Source organism: Vidua chalybeata, chromosome 9 (assembly GCF_026979565.1).
Source record: "Vidua chalybeata isolate OUT-0048 chromosome 9, bVidCha1 merged haplotype, whole genome shotgun sequence".
NCBI lineage: Eukaryota > Metazoa > Chordata > Aves > Passeriformes > Viduidae > Vidua > Vidua chalybeata.
Window position 1 is genome coordinate 5238654 of NC_071538.1, and position 23553 is coordinate 5262206.

Sequence of the window (23553 nt, forward strand, 5' to 3'; positions counted from 1 at the left end):
ACAAAGTGTGGGTAAGAGCAGTGCTGGTGCAGCTCCAGCACAGAGCTCTGTCCCAGCCCCACTCGAGATTAAACTCTGCTGTCTCTTGCATGACTGTTTGCTGTCTCATTCTGTACTTGTCTTCCATGTGTGATTAACTCCCAAATGTTCTCTTCTTTTTTTTTTTTTTTTTTTTTTTTTTTTTTTTCCTTCTCCCTTTTTGTAGAAATTATTGAGCCTACTACCTCTAGTCGTGTCTCAAGCCCAGGTCAGTATCCCCCCGCAGGAGGGTCGGTGCCTGCAGGGCCTCATTGCCATCCGTGCCCGGGGCTGACCCGGGCTGCTGTGTTGTGGTAGTGCTGGACTGTCCCTGTCTTTGTGCTTCCATTGGTGTGTCTTCCCTCCAGCCTTTGTGTCTCGTCCTCTTTCTCCCTGTTTTGAGCAGCCTCTTCCCCATCCCTGTCCCTGCCATGGGTCTCTCCCGGTGGGGCTGTGCAGGGCACTGTTCCGTGTGGGCAATTCCCTGCTCTGGAACCACCTCGCCCTCCGAATCCTTGCTGGTGTTGTGGCAAATGTGGGTGTTGGTTCGAGGACGTGCAGATTTCTCTCTGTCTCATCTCTGACTGCCTGTGGGATGGAGCCAGGAGCTGTTGGGAGGTGCTTCTCACTGCCCGTGGGGGCTGAACGCTTCTCTGTGTGCCTGGAGGGCGTTCACAGCTCCTGGGTGCTCCTGCTGCATCCCCCTTTTCTTGGGGATTCCTGCTGCTGCTCCCCAGCAGGACTCCCTCAGGGGAGCTGTTCACAGAATCTTGGAATGGTTTGGGTTGGGAGGGACCTCAAAGCCCTTCCAGTGCTGTCAATGTCTCAGGGTTCAGAAGGTCGAGGTGACCCCGAGATCGTAAAGAGTCTTTGCTACCCAGCCCATGCAGCCTCAGAGGGAGCCTGGAATGCTTCAGATTGCATTCCCAAGGGTGTTTATTTTCCCTTATCTATAACATTCTCTCTCTGACCTGCCAAGCTCTGCCTAGCAAGGAGGCCGTGGCATTCTGCCTGCCCTCAGGGTGGTGTTTACCTTTTATATCAAAAGTTACCTATGGTCTGTTTACAGTAACGTGCCAATGTCTGTCACTGATGTTGGGCAGTGTGTCCCTGCCTTAAACCAACAGAAAAGTGTCACCAGCACAGCAAGACATGGAGGGCAAGGAGAAGGAGGTCAGGACACGCCCAAATCCCTCCATCTTGTACCCCCCTGAACCCTTTATTTTAAAACCCCAAAATTCTACTTTTCCACCCTGTGTTAATTCACCTTCCACACTACTCAAACCCTTGTGGCTTGAGTAGTCCTTGACTCACACGGAGTTGGCAGCTTTTTCCCACAGGCTAAAATGGAAGCCACAGGTGTTTTTGACTTTGTGCCAAGGTCTCTGAGCCCCCTGCCAGGGTCTGGAGCCAGCCAGGGCAGCCAGAGGGATGTGCTGGGCTCCCACACTGGGGAAAGCCTCCCCTGCCCTGGCAGGGACACCTCCCACTGCCCCAGGCTGCTCCAGCCCCAGTGCCCAGCCTGGCCTTGGGCACTGCCAGGGATCCAGGGGCAGCCCCAGCTGCTCTGGGCACCTGTGCCAGGGCTTTACCTCCCTCACAGGGAATAATTCCTTCCCAGTATCCCACCCAGGATAGCAAGCAGAATTTTCCTCTGGCAAAACCTTCACCAGATGTGTACTTTTATTTCCTAACTAAAGATTGGAAGGACTGCGCCAGAAAGCCACAGAAATTGAGGTGATTAAACCAAGTGAGGCAGGTTGAACCAAGGGCTGCAGGAGGAGAAGCAGGCACAGGTGATTCCAACGCCCTCAGACCTACAGGAGCAGCAAGCCAAGGGTTTAAATCTGCAGTGCTTTAATTAAAGAGCCTGGGGAGGGCAAGCTCCGGTGTCACTCGGGGGCAGAGGTGCTGCCTCCCTGCCTTCCCTGGGCCCCAGGGGGCTTCCCAAAGCTCTCCATCTCCTCTAGGGCAGAGACTGTGCCCTGCCTCCATCTCCTCTAGGGCACAGATTGTCCTGTGCCTGCAGCCAGAGCTGCAGCCAAACCCCTGCACGACGTCTCCATCCAAACCCACGGCACGGGAGGGGGGACTGGACTGCAAAAAGCTGATAGTGCCTGCAATAAAAGTCCCCGTCCTTGGGATTTTCCACAGTTGCTTTGGACTAGCAAGCAGTTGGAAATAAGCTGGGGAATTATTTTTGGAGTTAAGAGAAGCTGAGAAGAAGGAAAGGGTCGCTGCTGTGTCGGTGGTGCAAAGCGGCGATAGGAGAACCTCACCCTGCTGTTGTTTAACACTGGGGTTTGTAATTCCTGAAAAAGTGCCCTCAGCCTGATCCTCTTCCAAGCTCTGTCCAGGGAAGGAGGGATAATGCCGGGTGGTTGCAGCTGGAATGGACTCCAGTAACATTTCTGGGTTCAATCTCCATAAGCGAGTGCCCCAACAGAGTCACGGTGGCTCCTCGCTTTCAAAAAGTGCTGTTCAAGTAACACAGCTTTGAGATGTGCTTGCATTCTTGTCTGCAGAAATTTGCACCAAATGAGCAAAATTATGTGTATTTTTGGGAGCAGCATGGAGATGGGGGAGTGGAAAGGAACAGAGTCCTTAAATAATGATCCCTCTCTTAATTCTGAGAGCACAGTGCTAAACAGAGAGAGCTTTTTCCAAACATGAAATTGAGAATATGAAAACCTCTGAACACAATAGTAGAAAAATTTGGGAGTCATTAAAGTTGCAATAGTTACGAAACTACGTGAGCAAATCCAACTTTAAATTACCAAGGAAAGCACTGAGCTCAGTTTGCAGTTGAAAACCAGCATCTGTTCTGCTGAAAGACAACAAAAAAGGGGAGGAGGGTTTAAAGACAGTTCTCAAAATGGTTGAAAATTTATTATTGAGTCTTTCCTCCTGGAAATGAGCCCTGGTACCAGCAGTGACATTGCAATGAACTGTTCTGTTTGCCTTCCATAATTAAATAACACTGTGATAGTCCCTCTACTTGGCTAATTTTAGCCTGGTAAATAGCTGGGAAATGCCAGCACTATTGTTACCAAGTTATTCAGCTGCAGAGGCAATGAAAACCTTCCCAGAGCGCCGGGAACCGAGTCCCTCGTGTGCTGCAGCATCAGCAGTGAAGGCAGCAGGTTGGGCTGATGGTGGCAGAAAACCTGGGTTATCTGTCCACAGCTGCTGATGACAGTAAAATTAGATTTATCATGAACCACAGAATGGTTTGGGCTGGAAGGGGCCTTAAGATCATCTCGTTCCACCCCCTGCCAGGAGCAGGGCCAACGTTTCTGGCTTTGTCCAAGTCCTCCCGGGAGGTTTTGGCCAAGAGTCCTTTGGGTCTGCCTGCCTGCCCCGCTTCCCTCGTGCAGGAATGCAAACCATGGATAATCTGTAGGAATTCATTCTGGCCTGGTGTCTCACATCAGTCAGAAAACAGAGCATCAGCCTCCTTCCTGCTCAATCAAGGCTCTGCAGCTAATTAGCTAATTACCACCATCCTTCACCACTTCAGCGCGGCTCCAGGGGGTGTGTTGCCTGGAGAAGGTTTTGCTGCTGGGAGGACACAGATCCTTGGTCGGGTTTCAGCGCTGGGCCAGAGGCTGTGAGAGCACCCCAAGGGGAGGCAGTCTCCAAGTGCAGCTGGGTGAGGCAGAGCCGGGGGCCAGGGCTCCCCCAGAAACGCAGGGAGACGCCTGACGGGATGGTCGGCGTCCCATCACCACTGCTTGGGTCGCCCAGGGTCTTCCTCAAAGACCAGGCTTGGAAGTGACTCTCTGTAGGAAGTGAGGAATCTGTAGCAACCCTGGAGAACTTTCAGGATCCTCCCCCCCGGTTCCCAGCAGGGGACAAAGCATTTAAGACATTTTTAATTCATGCAAAGCAACGCCGTGTTCGAGAGCCCTGGTGGCACGTTTGTGCATTTCTCTGCTGGAGCCCTCTTCCCTACATTTGGGGATTTACTCTCCTAATTTGAAGAGACAGTGCTTCAAGCATGTAGAATTAGCTGCAGAAAGTTACAAAATTGGGGCCACGGTTGGTATCTGTGTTGTCAGCCAGCGCCAGGAGCTGGAGCTCCTTACAAATCTTTCCTCCTTCAGCATAATTAGTTCACAGGTGGTGTCTTGGAAAGCCTTTGAAGATGTTGCTGAATTCTTAACGCTGACTAAACAAGTAACTGTGACAGGTCAGAGAGAATAATTGAGGAATCTTCTTTAATTAATGATTTCACATCTTATGAGGCACTTTTATAAAAATTGGAGTGGGAGAGAGAAGGACCTTAAGTTATTTAATTTTCTCAGGAACAAAAGCGTGTGTTTAAATGAGCACTCGGGCAGGTTGGACAACTCCTTGAACTCCAGCTGCTTCTCCCTGCTCTGCCTTTCTGCATATCTAACAAATTTAATATGCCAGAACACCAAATAATACCTCATTTCAAGCAGGCTCTGTTTGTTTCACGGGAAACCTGCCAACCCCTCCAGTTTTTCTTCCCTTGTGCAGTTGCAAATCCCATTTAAATCAATCAGCGATTTTGTGTAAGGAGAATCTGCAGGGCTGGACTCTGAATTTCGGGATTTACAGTGCTCTTTCTTGCCATTAGTTCTGTCTGTTGGTGAGGAAAGCACCGTGTTCCTGCAGCTGGGGGACTTTGCATGGCAGCAGGAGATGCTGGTGCAGCAACCCTGGGGCAGGGAAGAGCCCTGGGGCAAGAGGCAGGGCCAGCTGTGCTTCACCAGCCACTCTTCCTCCTCCCTGTTCCTGCAATTCCTGCCAAAACTCTAAAGGGCGATGAAAAGGTGATCCAGATTTCGGGTAGCAGATCCTGGATCACGGCAAATTTAACTTCTACACCCTGTTGGGAGCAGATGTGTGTTTGTTCTAAGAGCCTTTGATGCCTGGTGGCCGCTTTGCTGCCTCCCAAATCCCCCGCCTGGGAGGGAAGGCAGAGTCTCCCATGTCCATCAGCTGATGGGAATCACCCTCCAGCTCCCAGTCCCAGAACACCAGAGCTTCTTCTGTCCCAGTACAGGCACAGGGCTATCAGGTCTTGCTGTGAGTAGCTTGGCATCAAAGAGGTGAATATCTCGAAAATATCAATATATTGAACCTCCTGGTTAATCAGCTGAAAGCTTTATGTTCGGAGCACATCGAGGGCATTGCTGCTGCGTTCCAGGACGCAGGATGCTGTGAAATTCCAGCGTGGCTCCAGGAAAAGCTGGTGTCTGCATGCAGCCAGCCCCGTGCACCTGCACCGTTAACTCCGGGTTTCTGCGGGGAACCCGCGGCCGAGCCGCACTGGGAATTATATCCTGGGGAAATAGCTGCCCTCCAGTGCTGCAGTCACCTGCTGCTTCGAGCAGGTGAGCTCCGTGCTTGTAAACCATCCCGTGAAGGCACGTCCTCCCAGTGAATGTGTGGAATTAGGTAAACATTCCTGCTTAAGCTGAACGAGTGTCTCGGGGTGTGCTCAGTGACATTCAGCGTGTTCAGAGCCTGCATCATCATTCCGGCAGAATGTTTGAACACACTAAATCATATTATTCACTGCTTGCTGAAGAGATGCATTATTTAATATCAAGAGAGCTGCTTTCTATCAGCTGAAAAATAGGACTAGAACTAGGTCGTTTTTAGTCCATTGATTCCCACTCTCTAAGCCGGCATGTAAAATACAAGAATGGTTTTTTTTCCTGATACTGTATTGCCTACAAGCCTTCTGTCAGTGGGGATTTCAATATTAATGAGTTTTCCCACGAATATGAGAAGCCCACTTAGGAGAAGAAGCTGCTCTGAGATTCCTGAATATTTTACAATATCACACATCGATCAGTTGGCTGGAATTTCACTTTTTAACCAAGGAGTGCTTCTGAGAGATGCCAGGAAAGCAGAGCAGGGCCAGGTGTGAAATGGCTCCTGGAGGCTGTGAGAAGGGTGGGGGATGTGGAGGGTGGGGAGATGCTCGACCTCCTGTTGCTGCTTCCTCCCGCCCGCGCGTTCCCGATGCCGGGGGCTGTGGGAACCCAGGGCACCGGGAATATTCCTCTGTCTGCTCTGGGGTGTCCTCATCCCCAGGGGAGCACTGACCCTGACCCTCAGTCATGGAGAAAACTTCCAAAGCCTCAAGGTGAACCAGAAACCACAAAAGTGTGAAATGGATTGTAGAGATTGTAGAGAGCAGTGTGGTATGTCACATGGATGAGAAATTTAGGTTTTAGGATTTTTAGTATGTTATAGATGCGTTCAAGATGGAGGATATAGGGTGTTGTCTTGAGTTCCTTTCTTCTTTCTTCTTCTTCCTCTTTCTTCTTGGGTTTGGGTGGTATCTTGTAACTGGGCAGAAAAAATCCACATTGCGTGTCTTTAGGGGTCAGTTACTGGGTTAGAAAGGAAAATAATCTAGGTGTCACTTCTAAATTGGGCAGCTCAGTTTTTGATTAGACTCAAAAGGCCTTGCAGCACGAGGTCGTTGCCATTCTTGTGCTGTTTTTCCTGCACGCAGAGTCTGGTGCAGACAGCACTGAAGTTTTGATAAGATAACAACAAACAGAAGCTGAAGACCGAAAAAGCCCAACGTGTCTCTGGTTCCTGACACAGAGCTGCTCCAGGAGGGTCTCCCCTGCCAGGGCAGCCCCCAGGGAGCTGCCCAGCTTGGGGCCTGCAAACTCACAGGGGGCGAGCCGGGAGGCTCCCCCCATCCCTGAGGGAGGTGCTCAGCATCCCGGGATCAGTGTCCCTGCTGCTGGGTGTGCATCAGTGCCCAGGTCACTTTGTGTTTTTGTAGATGGGATCAGCCTTTGCCAGGTGTGTGTTGTGAACACGGGGAGGGCTCTTCCAGTGCAGCTCTAACTTCCCACGGTTAATGGGGTTTAAAACACACATATTCACAGAATCAGGGAATATCCTGAGCTGGAAGGGGCCCAAGGATCATTGATCCAGCCCCTGGCCCTGCACAGAGCCCACAATAATCTCACCCTGGGCACCCCTGGCAGCATCCAAACCCTCCTGGAGCTCCGGCAGCCTCGGGGCCGTGCCCATTCCCTGGGGATCTGGGCAGTGCCAGCACCCTCTGGGGGAAGAGCCTGTCCCAAAACCCAGCCTAAACCCCCCAGGCCCAGCTCCAGCTGTTCCCTTGTTCTTTACACAACCTATTTACACCTTCCCCGAGACTGAGACAAGTCCCAGTTCTGACTGAGAGAAGACAAGCAGGAGATTCCAGAATGTGATTCACCAGCAGGAAGAGAGCAGTCCATGTTTTTATTTATCACAGAAGGATATGTTTTAAGTGAAGGTTTGATCAGCCAGAACTGGCTGACTACAGGAATTGTACAGGAATAAATATGCATATATCCATCTCGATGAGATGGGTGCCCATGTGCAGAGATTTAAAATGTATATAGAGCTGTGTATCCAGAACTTCAGGGAGGGCCCAGCTCTGTGTGGAATACGGAGGGGCCTACAGCTACAGCTGGCAGGGAAGGATCTGACAAACTTGGGTTGTTGAGGGAGGCAAGGCTTGGGGGATTAGGGGACTTGTCAGAAAAAGCCTGTTTGAAAACTCCATGAATATGTCAGTTTTAAAGAAATTCAAATAAAGGCCTGTTGAGTTTTGAGTGGGAAAAAAAAAAAATACATTGGCTTCCTTCCAGGCTCCCCATCTCATTCCAGGCAACACTTCTTCTTTTTTTGTCTTTTCCCTGTCTGAATTTCGCACCAAATGGAAATTTCAGTTCCATGCCAGCTGCATTTAGAGTATCTGTGCAACATGGACATTTTGATGGAGTTGCCAACAATATTTCCAGCCAGGATGGAAAACAACATCCCAGGATGACACAGGATCAGCCATTTCCTCACTCTGAATCTGATGTATAAAAGCTGCATCGCTGCATCTTTTCCTTTCCCTCACGACAAACAGTTGCAAGGCCAAGTCCACCGAGGTGGATTTTAAGCTGGGTTTTGTCCTTCTTTAAACTTTCCAGATAAGCTCTTAACATGTCACCAGGCAGCCCACGAAAGGCTGAGTGTGGGTTTTTCCAAGAGGCCCTCTGGGTTAAAGAAAGCAGCACCAAAATGTGGAGGTAGAAACATGACAGCTGAGCCAGGCCTGCGTGCTTCCAGGAGCAGGGTGCTAACAGGTTCAAGCAGCAGCTCTGAACAATTAAATAAATACTCTTTTAGCACTGGCACCTGCTCATGGTTTTCAGGAAGCCCAGATTTTAACCGAGCCTCTGAATGCACAGAACAGTGTGGAGCCATCTGATTGGAATTTTGAAGATGCTTTTCATTAAGATGGAAGCTGTGCAAAACGCTTTCCCGTTTTCAGCTGCTGAGTCAGACAGCTCCACAAGAAAGCGCTGCTGGCATGAGGCAGTGGAAGATGAACCCAGTGGGTGGGTGGCAGCCTGCTCCACACCGAGCCACGTGCTGGGGTGATGCTGGGTGACACTGGGACATCCAGCAGCGCCTGCCACTCCAAGCACAGGGGTGAAGTGATTGGGATTGGCCCCTTTTGTCCCCCTCACCTCGGGGGACACGGCTCAGCTCTGCGTGTCTCTCTCCATCATCCCCCAGATGCTGCGTGTTTGTGAGGATTGTCACTCAGCCTTCCTCTGCCCCCATGGCTCTGCAGTGTTTGTCTCCCACTCAGCCTCCCTGCCCAGCACCCGCTGCTCAAAACCACCCAGAGCGAGTTCTCTGCAAAGCCAGGCTGGCTTTGGGAAGCTCCAAAGGGAGGGTGTTCACTGGGACAAACAGGTTGTGGATTTTGGGACGGGAAAACAGGGAGTGATGTGAATAACCCACAGGAAGCTGCCAGAGCAGAGAGCTCTGCTCAGAGAGGCCCTGCAGGAATGAGCAATGCCTGCCGTGCTGCTGTAAGGATCCCAAACCTGCAGCCTGCTGTGCCCTGCCCTCCCACGCTGCACAGCCCCATTTTGTGCTCAATTTTCCCAGAACTGCAGAATATCCTGAGCTGGAAGGGACCCACCAGGACCCAGTCCAGCTCCCAACAGAAGGAGCTGTGTTTTACAAAGAGGTGGAAATCCCACCCTGCTCGACGCAGGTTATCACTGTCCAATTCCCAGTCAGGTGCTGGAGAAACCTGAAGGATTTTGGTGCTTAGGGATTGTACATGGTACAAACTAGGAAAAAAAAAGATTGGTTTTGAGGCAGAACATGTCTTTCTGCACGTGTCTCAGAGTCAGTTTTAAGGCATCCATCTCTGTCCCAAAAGCACCAAAGTACTGTACTAATTGCCAGAGGTTTTCAAAGGCATGGCTCTTAACAGAACCTGCATGCCTAAAGCTCCCCGTCAGCTTTGAAAAACCTCAGCTGTTGGGTTTTTTCCCTCTCTTCTGTGCAATAACATATGCAAAGCTGAGCCATAATGTCTTCAAAATCCTCAGGATTAAGCTGAAAAGCGAGTGGGGAAGGCTGGGGCATGAAAAGCTTCCTGATGCAAAATCCTCCAGCAGCAGGAAAAGCTGCAGAGCAGCAGCAGGCAGGAAGGGTGAGGGGCTCTGGAAAGGGACCCCTAGCAGAAATCCCACCCCAAATGGCTCTGGAAGTGGGGGGATCATTCCCTCTCACCCACGGGCAGCTGCAGGAGCTGAGAGCCCTCCCAAAGGCAAATCAGCTCCTGCTGCAGTCCCAAATAATTCATCCCAGGGAGCGGTGATTAAAGGTAAATGGAACCACAGAATCACAGAATGGCCTGGGTTGGGAGGGACCTTAAATAAATCCCACCCTGTGCCCCCCCTGCCATGGCAGGGACACCTCCCACTGTCCCAGGCTGCTCCAGCCCCAGTGTCCAGCCTGGCCTTGGGCACTGCCAGGGATCCAGGGGCAGCCCCAGCTGCTCTGGGCACCTGTGCCAGGGCCTGCCCATTCTAACAAAAGGATCCCTCAGCGGGGTCAGTGCTGGGAGATGGATCCCTTCCCTGGAGCCACCCCCAGGGAGCCACAGCTGCAGGTGGCAAACGCTGTGCCCAGAGTGACAAATCAGCAAATCACTCCATGAAAAGGCCCGTGTGCCTCGCAGCTCTGGTGGACCAGCTGGGAGGAGGAGCCCAGGGAATGATGGCTCCCAGCACCTGGACACTGCTGCATTCCTGACATGAGGAGAGCCCTGACGCTGCTGAGCAGGACGGGAACAGAGAACTCCAGATCAGAAGGCAAAGAAAATGAACTCTCTTTATTTCAAATGTACCACTCTATATAGAGAACATCGTGCAGACTGATTTCATTGGTCTTAGAGTAAAAACATAGAGAACATCACGCAGACTAATTTCATTGGTCATAGAGTAAAAACATAGAGAACATCGTGCAGACTAATTTCATTGGTCTTAGAGTAAAAACATAGAGAATATCGTGCAGACTAATTTCATTGGTCTTAGACTAAAAACATAGAGAACATCGCGCAGACTGATTTCATTGGTCTTAGAGTAAAAACATCCCACACCATTGGTGGGCAGTGAATGATGCACAGAGGCAGAACATATCTATAAACAATGTGAATAACAAGGTAGATTAGAGAATTATTTACATTCTTGCCCAACTGTTTCCCAGGCTCTTGCCCGGTTAGAAAACCTTTCTCTTTCTCTCTGACTGAGCTGAGAATACCCACAGAGCCCGGTGCTGGCCGCAGCCCAGTCTGGCTCGGGGAAGATCTCAGTCAAGTTGAAAAGTAGCAACAATTTTGCTGGGGCAGTGTTTGAGCACTCCGGAGCTCCATGAATAGTTAATGTCACGTCAAGGGCTGGAGACAAACGCTGCGGGCTCTGAAGAGCAAATAGCTCAGCCTGCCGTGAGTTATGCTTGTTCCTCGCGCACACAGCCCCGTGGAAATTGCAGCCATCCCTCATGAGGGGCCCAGCGCTGCTCGCCGCAGCCACTGCCTCGGCTGGAGCTGTGGGGATGGCCAGGGCAGCCTGCTGTGCTCCCGCTGCTGAGCGCAGACAGCGCTGCAGAAATGGGTCTGGGGGAGTTCAGCTGGATCCCCTGCATGGAGGGGGCTTTCCCTGCGCCCCTCAGTTTGAGCCGTACCCTGTTACGAAGGACAGGGCAGCCCCGGGAGGTGGCACAGCTCTCAGCCACGCAATCCCAAAACCAGGGGCTTGGAAAAGCCCCCCCAGATCACTGAGCCCAGTCCCCACAGCTCTCAGCCACTCAATCCCAAAACCAGGGCCTTGGAAAAGCACCCCCAGATCACTGAGCCCAGTCCCCACAGCTCTCAGCCACTCAGTCCCAGAACCAGGGGCTTGGAAAAGCCCCCCCAGATCACTGAGCCCAGTCCCCACAGCTCTCAGCCACTCAATCCCAAAACCAGGGGCTTGGAAAAGCCCCCCCAGATCACTGAGCCCAGTCCCTGCCCCAGCCCAGGGCTCTGAGTGCCACCTCCAGGGATGGGCACTCCAAACCCTCCTGACCCCCCTTTCCACGGGGAAATTCCTGCTGGTGTCCCCCCTGAGGCTGTTAGGATGCAAGGTGCCACTGTAACTTCTGGAATTAGCAAACGGTGGGACTTGGTTGTTTATTTCATCCACGGCCACCTTCTAATCAAAGCTCTATTGATGATTAATTCCTTGGCTATATTGGCACAGTCTGGGAATAAATTTCCCTGGCTTATGGGGTTTTTAATATTCCTATAAAAAGAGAGGAATGCATGCACAATGCAGAAATGTGACCAAGAGGAACCCACCAGAAATGCTTAAGAAAATCAACAGAAATCTGAATAAACCCCAATCATCTGCCAGCCACCTCAGTGGAAGATTTGCTGAAAGGCTACCAGCACTTCCAGCCAAAAACCTGCTTCCTCATACACCCAAAAAAGGAGAGAAATCATGTTCCAACCTGCTTAGCTCCACATCCTTTGTCAAGAGCACAAGAATGATGTGGAAACCGTGCAGAAACTGGAAAGCTCAGTGTAAAAAATTATCATTCACGCTGCTGTATGACATTGCCTCAACACAGCAGAACCAACAAAGTCTTCCTGATATATGAGAACTATCAAAGATTGCCACTGAACACGGAGATTTAATGTGCTGCTTAATTCAAGAGCTTATTTACAATGTCACACGTCACTTGGAGAAAAATGGCTCTGACAACCAATCATTTAAAATATAGGAAGAATGTTTAACAAAAGGTCAGAAGTACAAATATTTTACATATTAACTACTAATAAATTCATTTCTCTCAAAGTTAGGAGGATCAGCAAATGTCTCCAAAGCCATTTGCAATATTTCAGCACGAGACCCAACCTCTAATTACCAATGTAAGTTGTAAATAATTGTCAAGTATGCAGATGAGCCAAAAATTCTCTCAAATTAAAGTAATTAGCTCCCAAGTCAAATTTTTCTGTCACATTAAAATGCTTTTCCTTGTCTCCAATGTGACACTTACAAATGAGAGCCGCATTGTCAGGGAAGCAGTTATTGTAGGCTGCCAGAATGATGCCTGAAGAACCTGAGCTTCCCAGCAGTCCACGTTTTCCCTCCATGCCTGTGCTGCTCACCCCACGTGGGAGCGGGGAATTTATCCAGCTGGAACCCTGGCAGGTGGCTCCAGCGTTTCCCCGTCCCTTGGTGTGGGAATATCCCTCATGGAGAGCCTCAGTGCTTGCCTCTTCCTGGTTCTCCTTCCCTGAGGAACCTCGCCAGACCTCCTGGTCTGGGACACAGTGGGATTGGGATTGGCATTGGCATTGGCATTGGGAATGAGCAGCTTGCTTCTCCCAGCGCTTTCTCTGGCACTTCCATGGTTTATTCTCCGTGTCCCCTCAACCAAAGCGGTGTTTGCCACGGCCAGTGGAGGATCCTGAGCCATTCTCCTGTTTAATTTTGGATTCCCGGGCAGGACCCAGCCTCAGGCTTGGTTTCTATTTCACTTCAGGCTAAACAAGGTTGGGTTTGCTGCAGATGAACCCAAAATCAGGGCAGATGTGGGGGAGGATGGAGTCCCAGCCTTGAGCCCGTCCCATCCCAAGCCGGTTGTGTGACCAGAGGGCTGCACAGAGCCCTGGAATAACACAGGACCGGCCTGGTCCCTTCCAGGGATCCCTTCCAGGGGCTGCTTCCCTCAACAGCTGTTGCTATTCCACTTCTTGCAGACAAGACAACGGGGTTTAGACAGAAATCCAGGCTGGATGTGTGGTTTGGTTTGCCCTGAGTGTGCCAAGAGCAGTAAACCTGGAGGATTCTTCCAAGGGCAGGGACAGGCTGAGCCGAGCTCGGCACCTCATCCATCAGGGCTGGAGATCAGCTAAGGTTCTTCCCCCAGAGGCTGCTGGCACTGCCCCTACTCCCAGGGAACATTCCCAAACCTGCCAGAGCTGCTCCAGGAGGGCTGGACAGTGCTGGAAGGCCCAGGGGCCACGATTTGGGACCGTGGGTGACGGGGTGTGCTCCTGCTGCCCAGAGCCACCGAGCCCCTGCTCCCTCGGCTGATTTCTGCCATCTCCTTTGCTGGTTATTGGGGTGAGGTGGTGAGGTTCAGCACGGGTTCATCTGGGGAGACCCACAGATCTCCTCTGTGTGTCCCAAGCCAGCTCACTCCTCAGGGCTGCTCCCGTCCGTCGCTCCAGAGCTCCTCAGAGATGTTTCGTTTTTCCAACACGGCTGCACTCCTCAGCCACACAAAGAAATGGGGCACGACTCCAGGATAAAGGATGATATATAAAGCCAGATTTCATTCTGTTCCCTCGCAGTAATTTTCCTCATAAATACTTCTCGGGATTGTGAAGTATTCCTTGCAGCAGAATCCGAGTCCATCAGGGCTGTGCTATTTCATCCTGCTCAGCTCGGAGCTCTCCGTGCTTCAGTCATCCCACCCAGGCATCACAGGGACTCTTTTCCCGTGCAGTATTTCAGGGAAGGTGCTTCTCTTTGATGCCACCAGGTTTATCTCTGTCTGAATGAAGCTCCACTGAAGACACACCTGAGCAGTGTGTGAAGGCTGAAAACGAGGGGCGTTCCTGGAGCTGCCACTGAAGCTTGTCCTGCCCTGTCAGAGCAGCACCACTGCTCTGATCCTGGGTCAGCCAGGGATTTCCACAGGATCCTGGAATGGTTTGGGTTGGGAGGGGCTGTAGAGATCACCCAGTGCCACCCCTGCCATGGCAGGGACATCTCCACTGCCCCAGGCTGCTCCAGCCTGGCCTTGGGCACTGCCAGGGATCCAGGGGCAGCCACAGCTGCTCTGGGAATTCCAGCCCAGCCCCTGTCCACATCCCAGGGAACAATTCCCAATTCCCAATGTCCCATCCAGCCCTGCCCTCTGGCACTGGGAGCCATTCCCTGTGTCCTGTCCCTCCCTGCCTTGTCCCCAGTCCCTCTGCAGCTCTCCTGGAGCCCCTTCAGGCCCTGCCAGGGGCTCTGAGCTCTCCCTGGATCCTTCTCCTCTCCTGAGCAGAAGCACAGCGGGACCCACAGGGACTGCAGGGATTTTTAGGCACCACCGAGTGAGGAAGCACTCAGTGCTCCTGAGCAGTTGCTGGCTTGGGAAATGCTTTGTTCCAGAAGGTTCTTTGAGACCCTCAGCCCCCTCTGCCCCCCTGGGCCTCAGTCCCAGCCCCGCTGTCCCTCCGTGCCCGCTGAGCCCTCGTGGAACAGCTCTGCTCTGAGCCGCACCGCCCTCACGAGCAGAGTGATCTGACTTTAAAATCTCCAGCGCTGGGTGTATTTTTAGCAGCCTGAAATGAGTCTGTGGCTGTTTACAGTATTTAGCATGAGTTATTTGTCGGGGAAAGGTGACTCTGACTGCTGTGGAGGGCAGGCAGGGAACGTGTGTCTCCTCCTGCCTCCTTGGGCCCCAGTGCCCAGGCAAAGATCCCCACAGTTGAGGATTACACAGCTGGTGGCCATGGTTACCATCTGTTCATTGCCTGGCTCTTCTTTTCAACCTGTAAATATCGTATTTTATATTTTACCTCAGTCAAAACCAGCATCAGGATCAGTTTTGCATTAGACACAGGGCACATCCCAACTGGGGTCTTCATGACTGGAACAAGAAATGCTTCTGTCTCATTTTCTGTGCATGCACAAACACAGACTGGGATAATGTTGCACTTTAAGACATTGCTGGTGGCAAGTCTCAAGTGTTTAAAATACTAACCTTCCAGATTTTAGCACAATAAACAGCTGATTTTTGCTTCTGCAATTCTAGCAATCATATTTTAGTCCCTGTTTTCCCATTTTAAGACTCATAAAATGCTTTTTTGTTCATTTAAATTCGAAATAAGGACAAATCAGCATTTCATTTCCTAGTTCCTGCCCTGCCAGCAGCCCTGTGTGAATGCTGATGGACAGGGCCTGATAACACCCCTCTCTTATCAACCCCATCACTCTTCTGGGGCTCATCTCCTGAATCTTTCTGCCAACACTCCCATCCCAGAGGATGATAAAGGCCCTCTGTTAAGCACCTGGCACTTGCCAGCTTTATCCTCCCCAGCCCTGGCTTATCCACGGGCAGAGTCAGCTCTTGGACAGCTCCTGCAATATTCCGTGTCCTTCCTCAAGGATTTTCTGAGATTTGTCTGAGCAGTGCTGAGCTCTTCTTGGCAGATAAGACACGAAAGCCACATCCAGACTGCAGCCCCAGGACCCAGGGATGGGCTGAGCCAAACCTGGGCTGGGACAGCTCCTGCAGAGGATGCTGTGCAGGGGCAGCTCCCAGGACATTCCTGCCAGAGTCCTTGTCCCTACAGCTCCCAGCCCTGCCCTGGGCAGCTGGGAAAGGGATGGACAGCCCTTTCCATGAAGGAATTTTCCCAAAATCCACCCTGAGCCTGCCCTGGCCCAGCCTGGGGCCGTTCCCTCTCCTCCTGTCCCTGTTCCCTGGAGCACAGCCCAACCCCCCCGGCTGTCCCCTCCTGTCAGGAGCTGTGCAGAGCCACAAGGGCCCCCTGAGCCTCCTTTTCTCCAGGCTGAGCCCCTTCCCAGCTCCCTCAGGGATTCTCCAGCCCCTTCCCAGCTCCCTCAGCCTCTCCTGGGGCTCCAGACCCTTTCCCAGCTCCATTGCCTGCCCTGGACACACTCCAGCCCCTCAGTGTCCCTCTTGTCCTGAGGGGCCCAGAGCTGACCCAGAACTGACCCAGAGCTGACTCAGAACTGACCCAGATCTGACCCAGATCTGACCCAGAGCTGACCCAGAACTGACCCAGAACTGACCCAGATCTGACCCAGAACTGACCCAGAACTGACCCAGAACTGACCCAGAACTGACCCAGATCTGACCCAGAGCTGACCCAGAACAGATCCAGAGCTGACCCAGAGCTAACCCCAGATCTGACCCAGAACTGACCCAGAACTGACCCAGAACTGACCCAGAGCTGACCCAGAACTGACCCAGATCTGACCCAGAGCTGACCCAGAACAGATCCAGAGCTGACCCAGAGCTAACCCCAGAGCTGACCCAGAACTGACCCAGAACTGACCCAGAGCTGACCCAGAGCTGACCCAGAACAGATCCAGAACTGACCCAGATCTGACCCAGAACTGACCCCAGAGCTGAGGGTGCCAGGAGGGATGTTGTGAACAGGCCAGGGACAGAGGAACAGCGGGCTGGGAGAACCTCCAGTGCCCACACGCCTGCTCCAAAGGCGTTTCCACGTTTCTGAAATGCCTTCTCCAGGTGCTGCCGTCGTGGCCAAAGCTGTGTTCAGTGACAGCCTCCCCCTGGCAGCCCCTCAGAGTGATCCCCGTGCCTTCCCTCCTGCCTTTCCCTCACTCTGCAGCTCCTGGCTCACCCAGCCTTGCATGATTGCATTCACATAAGGCCAAACAATCCCTTCCTCACGGATTCATTTTCAGACGAGACTTTCAGGTTTTGTTCTCCCAAGGTCAAGCTCTGCCCCGGCCTCCCTGGCCTCCAAGGAGGTTTCTCCTCTTCCCCCTGGCCAGAGGAGCTGGTTCCCGAGCTCTGCAGGCACCCATCACCACTGCTGCTCCCTAACAGAGTCTTTTATAGACTGTCGACCTCCTCCTCCACAGCCATAAATCCTCCAGCAGCTTCAAGTGGAACAAAATGTAGAGATGTTATCCCTAGGCCTCGCCCGAGCCTTCAGAGGCCCATTATCTCCCCATCTTTTCTTTTAAAAGAATGTTATTTGACAGCCCAGCCTTTTTCATCCTTCTTTTTTTGCCTTACTGCTCTGACCTTGAGTTAGTTTATTTCTTCCTTCTCTGTATGTTTTAAATGTTGCACCAAAAAATCCAATTTATTAAGGCTTTCCTTTAGTAAATGATTAACCTGAATATGGTTAAATGAAATGCTTATTAACATCTCCCTGCATAATCCATTTAACAGAATTAGTCTTGCTTATTCAGACAACCTAAAGGGGTCTGTGCTTTTGTCTACACAGCATCAGCATTAAAGCTTATAATTATTTCTGGTTAATGCAGCCCTTGGTGCTAGGAAATGCTGGCTTGTGTGTTCCAGCATAGCACTTCTCCTAATCTCTTGTATTAATTAGAGATACTGATATAATATTACTTTGTTCCTTTCTATTCAGCACCAGGAGAGACGTCTGAATATAATCCTATCTGTGCTAGGGGTGTCTTAAATATTTCCACAAGTGCTGGCTGGTGTAAAACATTAGGATTAGGTCCAATAATCCCTAAATTGGAAGAAAGGAGAGCTTACAAAGGCACGCGGGCACCCGAGGTGTGCCTGGCACCGGGGTGCTGCCGTGGCCCAGGCAGGGATTTCTCCTTGCCCCGAGGGGACATTTAAGGTCCCCCCAACCTCAGTTTCCACCCCCAGCCCCTGTGGGTCCCTTCCCAGCCCCTGGTGATGCTCTCTGTGTGTGCGTCCCCTTTCCCTTTCCCAGAGGGATGCAGCCTGGCTCCGAGCAAAATTTGACTTACCCAGTAACACAAAAGTAAATTATTACTCCTCAGTGGCTGCAGCTGACATTTTAAACTCACTGTGTCTTCTAAATCCTGGGTCATTTGGTATTTCAGACATCAGGCTGTTCGTGGAGCTCCTTTTAATCTTCTTCTAGATGGAAATTCACTTTCTTTTCAGGCATTCCAAGGTATCACTCCCCGGGCTCTGAAGTGAATTTGCAGCACCAGATCATAAAGCCATGGAATCGTTTAGGCTGGAAAAGCCCTCGCAGACCACGGGGTCCAACCATCCCCAGCACTGCCAGGGCCACCCCTGAGCCACGTCCCCAAGGGCCACGTCCACAGGGCTTTGAGATCCCCCTGGGGATGGGGAACCCCAAACCTCCCTGGGCAGCTGTGCCAGGGCTGGGCAGCTGTGCCAGGGCTGGGCAGCCCGTTCCATGGAGAAACCCCTCAAGTGCATCCTGACCCTCCCTGGACACAGCTCTCCTTCCCCCCTGCGGGCACCCAAAGCTCTGCCAAACCCTCTGAAATCAGCCCTGTGTCGTGCTGGGGATGGGGCTTATGGAAATGCCCGGGGTGGCTGCAGGTGCAATCACAGACTCAAATAATTCCAGCTCTTATTTAAAGCCTAATCACACATTCCTCCACCATTACCACCCTGCATAAATATTAAGACTGGGAGCTCGTGCGTGTGTGTGTGTGTGAAACAATGGCAAGGTAATATTTCAGTGGGGGAAAGAAAGGCAGCTGGTTTATGCTGCTCTCAAGCATTTAAACCTTTTCATTTTCCCCCAAACTGAGGGCTTTGAAACCATCCAAAAGTGCTTTGAAAATTACCAAGTCCAAGAACAAAGTGACCTTGCATGGCCTTGCACAGGAGAGCAAGGACTGCTCAGTCCTCACCAAAATAATTACTCAGAGCAGATCAAGGACTGAGCAGACCATGCTAAGAGTCTTTAAATTTTAAAGGTGTGTTTATTTTTAAAGTTTATATATCAGCACAAAGCTACGGAATTTTATTAATATCCAGCAACAGTGTTTTGCTTGGCCAGCAAAGAATTCAGGGACCCACGGGAAAAATTGATCAAAATTCTGAGGGGGAGAAGAAAAAGTCTGCAGGAGATTATTAATTTTTAAAAATTTTTAGGAGTCTAGCCCAATATTTTAAATTATGTGTCATCCAGTAGGCCTTGTGTGACATCATAATTGATAATTAAGCTTCTCCACGTTTGCTTCTCCTTCAGGTTTCTTTTCCATCCAATTCTCCTGCTTAGGCAGCTCTGGGAACTGTAACTTTTCTATTATCTCCCAAGTCAGTGCATTTTCCCCCCATTAACTCCCTCTTTGTGCAGAAACAATCCAGGTATGATTTAATAAGCCCTGGAAAGACAGAGCTGGTTCATATGCAGCAAATCAGATTTACATAATCTTCCGCTCGCTTTTGTAGCTACTGCAGTTCAAATTATCCTTAAGTTGGGGAAACTCTCTTCATACCATGAAATGAAATAGCACCTGTGTTATGCTTCAGCTTCCTCGCCCGGCCCTCATCATAAATTAAAGGTTGATTTGTCATCATGACTTAGCACAGAAAGTCCTTTTTTAATGAGAGGAGAGGAAGTGCCCTGGCCTGCAGTTAGTCACAGTCATCAGTCACTAAACTAAGCTTCAAAACCAAGTTAAATCTTGTTTTGTTTTGGGTTATTACCTGAACCCTTCTGCACGGGGGGGAAGCAGAGGGTTTCGGGTCGTGTCACATTCTCTGCGCCAAGTAAAATGTCACAGGCTGCACGTGGAGCTGCAGGGTCTGCACAGAAAGCAAAGGGATGTGGTGATTTGGATTTGATCCAGGATTTGGGCTGAACAAGCCTTGGGACTGGGAAGCTGCGTGCTGGGAAAGCAGACAGGATTTGGTGCAGGTGAGGGAACAGCTCCTCGAGCTCCCTCCTGCCTGTGGCTCTCCGAGGCCAAACCCACGGCTTTCGCACAATCCTGGGATGCTTGGGGTGGGAAAGGACCTTAAATCCCACCCAGTGCCACCCCTGCCATGGCAGGGACACCTCCCACTGTCCCAGGTGCTCCAAACCCAATCCAGCCTGGCCTGGGGCACTGCCAGGGATGCAGGGGCAGCCCCAGCTGCTCTGGGCACCTGTGCCAGGGCCTGCCCACCCTGCCAGGGAACAATTCCTGCCCAGTGTCCCATCTAAATCAACTCTCATCCAGCTTCAGGCCGTTCCCCGTGTCCTGTCAAGGACAAGGTCTCAGCCAGGTCCATCCCTGAGGCACAGCTGGGACATTGCCAGTCCCAGGGACCAGCTCCTCCCTTGCTCCTCAGCACTGATTTCTTGCATTTCCCCTCTTTGCACTTTGTGTGCATTTACCCAGGAATTCGAGAAAAGCTTTGAGGTAAACAAATAAATGCAGTTTCTTCAAAATAAGTATCAATGTCTTTAGCTGAGCACAATTGTCAAACTCTGGCTTCTGGAGTTGGGCAGAAAATAAGCTGTTTTCCAGGAGGGCTTAATCCAGTCCCCTCCCATTGATTGCACTGCAGATCCTCATGCTCAGTAACTTAAGCATGGATCGATTATTCAGCTGGTTAAAAATGAAGCGCTCCCATTTCCAAGCGCTTGCCCTGAAAACAATTTCTGCTCCTGGAGCAAGCGGGGCCGTTCCCTGGGCGGGGCTGGGCTGTGCTCACAGCCTTCCCTCTGCTTCCCGGAGGAATTCTGCTGCTGCCCGGAGAGGCAGCTGGGAAGGAGTCCTGGAAAGGGAGAATGTGGGGGGCTGCGAGAGGGGATTGCCACTGACCCCTGTGCTTGCCTTGCAGCTCCCAGCACAGCCCAGTACGGGATCACCGGGCACGCCGAGGTGCTGTTCTCCTGCTGGTCCCTGGTGCTGACGCTGTCCTCCCTCAGCAGCATATTCTACCTGAAGAACATCCTTCTGCACTAAATGTAAAGACCCATAAAAGGCTTTTAAGGATTCTCTGGAAGTGCTGGTGACTGGATCCAATCTGGTAGAGTTTGTTAAAAGCGGCGTGGGATATAATCAGTGCTTACATGGGGATGATCGCCTTCTGTAGAATTGCTCATTATGTAAATACTTTAATTCAACTCCTTTTTTTTTGATTAGCTGCATTACCTTGTGGAGCAGTACACATTGTCCTTTTTTAAGACGTGAGAACTCTGAAATTACTTTTAGAGGATATTAATTGTGATTTCATGTTTGTAATCGACAAGTTTTCAGAAGCATTCAGTCATGGTCTGCTGAGTCGCAGACTGTAGTTTACAAAAAAAAGGATATTGCAGTAAAAATGTGCTTCTTTAAGGCTGCAATACAAACATTCAGTTCCCTTCTCAACTAGCATTCTCTCCAAACTTACACAAAAAACATTTGTTCTTTTTTGAGTCAAAAAAAAAAAATTCAAATAATATTGCCTTCAAAATATTTCTTCAAAATATTACACATATCTAGATTTTCTTCTAGCATGATATTCAGGTTTCAAGAATGAGCCTTGTACTATAACTGCGTTGTGCAGTACTGCTTTTGTTCTCTTCCCTCTTTCCTGCCAATTCAGCATGGTTGTGCCTTCATGAAACACGACTTTCCTCTTCCTCTCCAACCAGTCTGGAATGTGTTCTGGGAAGTGCTGGAGCATCCTTTTGAGCGGAAGGGATCCCTGGGCGAGGCAGGAAAGGGGAGCTCCCAGGGGCAGGGCTCAGCTCAAGGGTAGCACCAACTCCTCTTTGTCCCTCCCTCCACCACCACTGAGCAGCAGGTGACCTCTGTAAGAACGACATTTCCCACTAGAAAACAGGACTCAGATTATTTTGTGGCACCTTTTGAATGTCGGAATGTTCCCCTAAAGCCAAACTCCCGCCGGGCTGTAAAGGTCAGGATCGTCCCTTTTGTATGGCTGGCAAAGCCGACGTCAATTGGTATTTTTCTTGCACTCAGTTTTGTACTGGTTTGGCTGATTTAGCAATGATAAAGGATGCTTTGAACCATGAGACACCTGCAAATCCCTGCAGTATCAAGCAGAGTTTTCTATCCCTGTGGCAGCAGCGAGGGTGCTCCTGCTGAGGGCACGTGGCCGTGCTTGGGAGAGCCACCTGTGCAGGCAGGGCTTGGGGACCTGCTCCCCTGGGCAGGGCTGTCCCTCCCAGCCCCCAGACACCCTCCCCTGCTGCAGCCCTCGAGGGGACCCTGCTGGCACACCCCGAAGGACCAGCCCAGAAATCCAAATCGTGTGTGATGGCGCTTTGTCCTTCGCAGCCTGCACGGTGTTGGTGTGCAGTGCTGCTCACAGCTCACACCTGACTGACAGCTGCCACCCGTGTCACTCACTGGGGTGGCCGTGGCCAGCAGCCCTTGGGCACCAGATCCCCTGGTGGCCCCGAGAGCTCCTGACCTGCTCACCAACAACCACTGACAGCAGGAACAACAAAATCCTGAGTAACAGAATCCCGGGCTGGGCTGGGTTGGGTTGGGAGGGACCTCAGAGCCCAGCCCACCCCAGCCCTGCCAGGGACAGGGACAGGGACAGGGACAGGGACAGGGACACCTCCACTATCCCAGGCTGCTCCAAGCCCTCTCCAGCCTGGCCTTGGGTGGGACAGCACCACTTTCACTGTGATCACTCCCAGGTTCTGTGACACCAACTGCCCAGCTCCCACTTCTTGTCCTCACGGCAGGTCTTGGCAGTGAGCAGCCCCAGCTGAGCCTGGGAATACTCAGCAGTCCCAAGATCCTGGATTTTCAGCAAGGAGGACTCGGAGTTTCCTGGGCTCAGTCTGGGCTGTCCCAGCCAGGAGCTGCAGTGCCTCTGCTGTCCCTGCTGAGAAAACAGAGATGTTCACTCCAAAAGATGGCAGTAAAACATCCTGGGTCACTCTGCGTGTGGTCAGTGACAGACTGTATTATTTCTCCTATTATTTACAGCCATGTGCCAAGCAGTTGCTCTTTTCAGAAATGTGGCATTTTTTTAAAACCTGGAATAACATGAACAAACCCATTCTGGAAGGAAAGGGTACAAACTCACCTCAAATGAGTTTATCAGTCCTGATATCCCGATCTCTCTTGTATTGCAGCTTTAAAGTGCTCTATTTTAGAATCCATTCACTAGAAACAGTGGTGCTGCAGGAAGTCTTGTGTCAGTGCAGTTTTATGAAGGAAAAAATGAGGATATGGATGACCCAACCCATGTGTGTAAGACTGGGAGAGGGTTCTATGCTGTGGCTGGATCAAACCCTGCATTCCAGTGATACATTTGCATTCCAGTGATTCCTGACATTTGGAACCTGATCTTTCCAGCAACAGAATAGAATGAACAGCGGCTTTATTAAATATGAAAAAAGGAATCTACAGTGAAGCGTTGAATGTTTGCACTGCCACCCACCCCTGGGTGGCACGGACCAGAGATCCTGCCCCACGTTTGGTTCCACTTGGGGGGGACGCCCTTCTCGTCAAGCCCAAAAAGAAAAGCCCAAACCCCCGCGAGCAGCGGCACTGGGAGCCGTGTCGGGGTGCCAGGGCTGTTTTGGGGAGGCAGGAGTGTGCTGGGGTGTGTGAGGGGCAGCGGGCTGAGAGGCTCTGGGCTCTGCAGCCCGGATTTGGGCAGGGCTGGAGCTGCAGCAGAGGGGGTCAGGGGGACACCCCTGGTCTGGGTGAGCTGGGCTGGGACAGGCTG

The 23553-nt window shown here is 51.3% G+C and overlaps 1 protein-coding gene across 3 annotated transcripts in view; it reads left to right on the forward strand.

The window, feature by feature from the left end:
* NEGR1 (neuronal growth regulator 1) overlaps positions 1-23224 on the forward strand; it is a 183350-nt gene extending 160126 nt beyond the window's left edge. For 2 of the 3 annotated variants that reach the window (XM_053950114.1, XM_053950115.1), the window contains one exon: positions 20692-23224. In XM_053950114.1, the coding sequence (XP_053806089.1) occupies positions 20692-20816 (125 nt within the window). In that variant the 3' untranslated portion in view covers positions 20817-23224. Of the gene's footprint in view, positions 1-205; positions 248-20691 lie in introns of all 3 variants that reach the window. The other variant, XM_053950113.1, reaches the window with a different exon arrangement.
* The last annotated feature ends 329 nt before the right edge of the window (positions 23225-23553 follow it).